Below are 2,594 nucleotides of genomic sequence, written 5' to 3' on the forward strand. Positions count from 1 at the left end.
AATTTAAAAATAAAATAAATCGGTTGGGCACAGTGTCACATGCCTATAATCCCAGCACTTTGGGAGGCTGAGGCAGGTGGATCACTTAAGGCCAGTAGTTCAAAACCAGCCTGGCCAACATGGTGAAACCCTGTCTCTACTAAAAATTCAAAAATTAATGGGGCATGGTGGTGCATGCCTGTAATCCCAGTTACTCAGGAGGCTAGAGCATGAGCATCGCCGGAACCTAGAAGGTGGAGGTTGCCGTGAGGCAGGATTGTGCCACTGCACTGCAGCCTGGGTGACAGGGTGAGACCCTGTCTCAAAATAAAAAATAAATAAATAAATAAATTATGCGGTTTGGTAGAGGGTGATCAGAGTCTTGGGAAAAAAAATAGAGACAAGAAGGGAGGATAAGCCAGTCTCAAAAGGCTGCACATCGTATGATTCAATTTCTTTTTTTTTCTCATTTTTCATTTTTATCTTTTTTTTTTTTTTTTTTTTTAGGCAGGGCCTGACTCCAGGCTGGAGTGCAGTGGTGTGATCACAGCTCATAGCAGCCTCTACCTCCTGGGCTCAAGAGATCCTCCCACCACTCAGCCTCCCGAGTGGCTGGGGTTACAGGCGCCTGCCACCACACCCGGCAATTTTTGTATTCTTTGTAGAGATGGGGTTTCACCACGTTGCCCAGCCTGGCCTTGAGTTCCTGACCTCAAGCGATCCACGTCGGCCTCCTAAAAGTTTTGAAATTACACCTGGCTTGCATGATTCCATTTCTATGAAGTGTCCAGAACCTGTGAATCCATAGAGAGAAAAATGAGTGGTTGACAGGGGCTGGGGGAGGGGGCTGGGGAGTGACCAATGGGTGATGAAAATATTCTGAAACTAATAGTGGTGACAGTGGCACAGCTCTGTGAATAAAAGGCATTGGATTGTGCACTTGAAAATCATGAAATGTATGGATTATATCTCAATAAAGCTGTTACTTTTTTCATTCATGGAGGGCAAGTCACAGCGTTGTAAGGGGTCCTGGTGGGCCTGATTGAGGTGACATTTGAGCAAAGATTTGAAGGAGGGAAACAGCTTCCCAGGCAGTAGGAATGTGGATGAAACCCAGTTTGAAGTTTGCTGTTTTCTAAAGTATTCCTGAGAATTTGGCATCCTACTCCATATTATGTTCATTGATTTCATATAATGTTGCATTCCCAAATATTTTGGCAAAATCAAGGGCAGAAATCGCCCAACGTCTGTGCTTAGCTGCTTCAGCGCACCGGGGTAGGCACGCGGGCAGTTGAAGCTCCTGGTACCGCCCCTCGCCCTCCCAACGCCCGCCCCCAGTTATCCAAAGCGCAACGCAGGCTCCGCGCTGTGTCAAACCCCGCCTCCGACTCCGCCCCGAGCCTTACGACACTGCCGGCGCCCGGCCCCGGGACCCAAGGAATGCGCATGCCCAGCGCCGTGTCGCGCACGCGCTCTCTACGGCTTCCCTTGACCTCTGACCCGGCGACCACCCTTGAGCCCCGGCCGCGGGGCCAGGAAGTCGGAGTTGGAGCTCCTGAGGCAGAGCGGCTGCCATGGTGAGACTCGAGTCGAGCGCTACCGGGGAGGGAAGGCCGAGTCGGACCGGGGGCCGGGCGGCGAACTTCGGGCTGGGAGGCGGGAGCCGTGCGCCTCCTGCGTGCCTGGCAGAAAGCATGGTCTGGGGGCGTTGCACCCAGGGGGATCGAGGCCGGCAGCGGCGGCCTCAGGGTCAGGGAAAACGTGGTCGCGCTGTGCCTAGCCCGCGTGTGAGCGAGCAGCCGTGGGCGGCGGTGGAGCATGGGGCTGGCCGGTGAGCACCTCCCCTGCCCTGGAACCTTACAGCGCTGCAGAGTCGATGTTGCTGCCCTGTTGTTATCCCCAGTGGAAAAATGGCCTTTCCAGGGAAGTGGCAGACCTGGGACTTGAACTAGGCCCCGAGACACCGAGCATGGAGCGTTCGTATGATACCGTTGGCACCTAGAGCCAGTCAGCAGATGTGCGCCACACTGTCAGGTCACCTGGGGAACCTTTAAAAGTGCAGATTTGGCCGGGTGCGGTGGCTCACGCCTGTAATCCCAGCGCACTGGGAGGTTGAAGCGAAGATCACGAGGTCAGAAGATCGAGACCAGCCTGACCCACATGATGAAACCCCGTCTCCACCAAAAAATTAGCCGGGTGGGGTGGTGTGCGCCTGTAGTCCATGCTACCCGGGAGGCTGAGGCAGGATAATCGCTTGAACTCGCGAGACAGGTTGTAATGAGCCGAGATCCGCCATTGCACTCCAGCCTGAGCGACAGGGGAGACTCCGTTTCAAAAGAAAAAAATTATATATATGTATTATATATACTGTATATATTTGTATATACTATATATTGTTATATATTTTTATATATGATATATTATATGTATACATACACACATTTTATATATATATATATTAGCCGGGCATGGTGGCGCATGCCTGTAATCCCAGCTGCTTGGGAGGCTCGAGTATCTCTTGAACCTGGGAGGCAGAGGCTGCAGTGAGCCAAGATTGTGCCGCTGCACTCCAGCCTGGGCGGCAGAGCAAAACTCTCTCAAAAAGGAAAAAAAAA

At 52.2% G+C, this 2,594-nt stretch overlaps 1 protein-coding gene across 2 annotated transcripts in view; it reads left to right on the forward strand.

Annotated features, from left to right (window-relative positions):
- Positions 1 to 2,594, forward strand: part of LOC105538594 (mitochondrial import inner membrane translocase subunit TIM16) — an 89,207-nt gene that overhangs the window by 76,637 nt on the left and 9,976 nt on the right. The window contains exon 1 of one of the 2 annotated variants that reach the window (XM_011978488.1): positions 1,418 to 1,556. The exons of the other annotated variant lie outside the window; for it this stretch is intronic. Coding sequence (XP_011833878.1) covers positions 1,554 to 1,556 — 3 coding nt within the window. The 5' untranslated portion in view covers positions 1,418 to 1,553. Of the gene's footprint in view, positions 1 to 1,417; positions 1,557 to 2,594 lie in introns of those variants that run through there. 2 annotated transcript variants of the gene reach the window in all.

This window comes from Mandrillus leucophaeus, unplaced genomic scaffold, assembly GCF_000951045.1.
Source record: "Mandrillus leucophaeus isolate KB7577 unplaced genomic scaffold, Mleu.le_1.0 Scaffold195, whole genome shotgun sequence".
NCBI lineage: Eukaryota > Metazoa > Chordata > Mammalia > Primates > Cercopithecidae > Mandrillus > Mandrillus leucophaeus.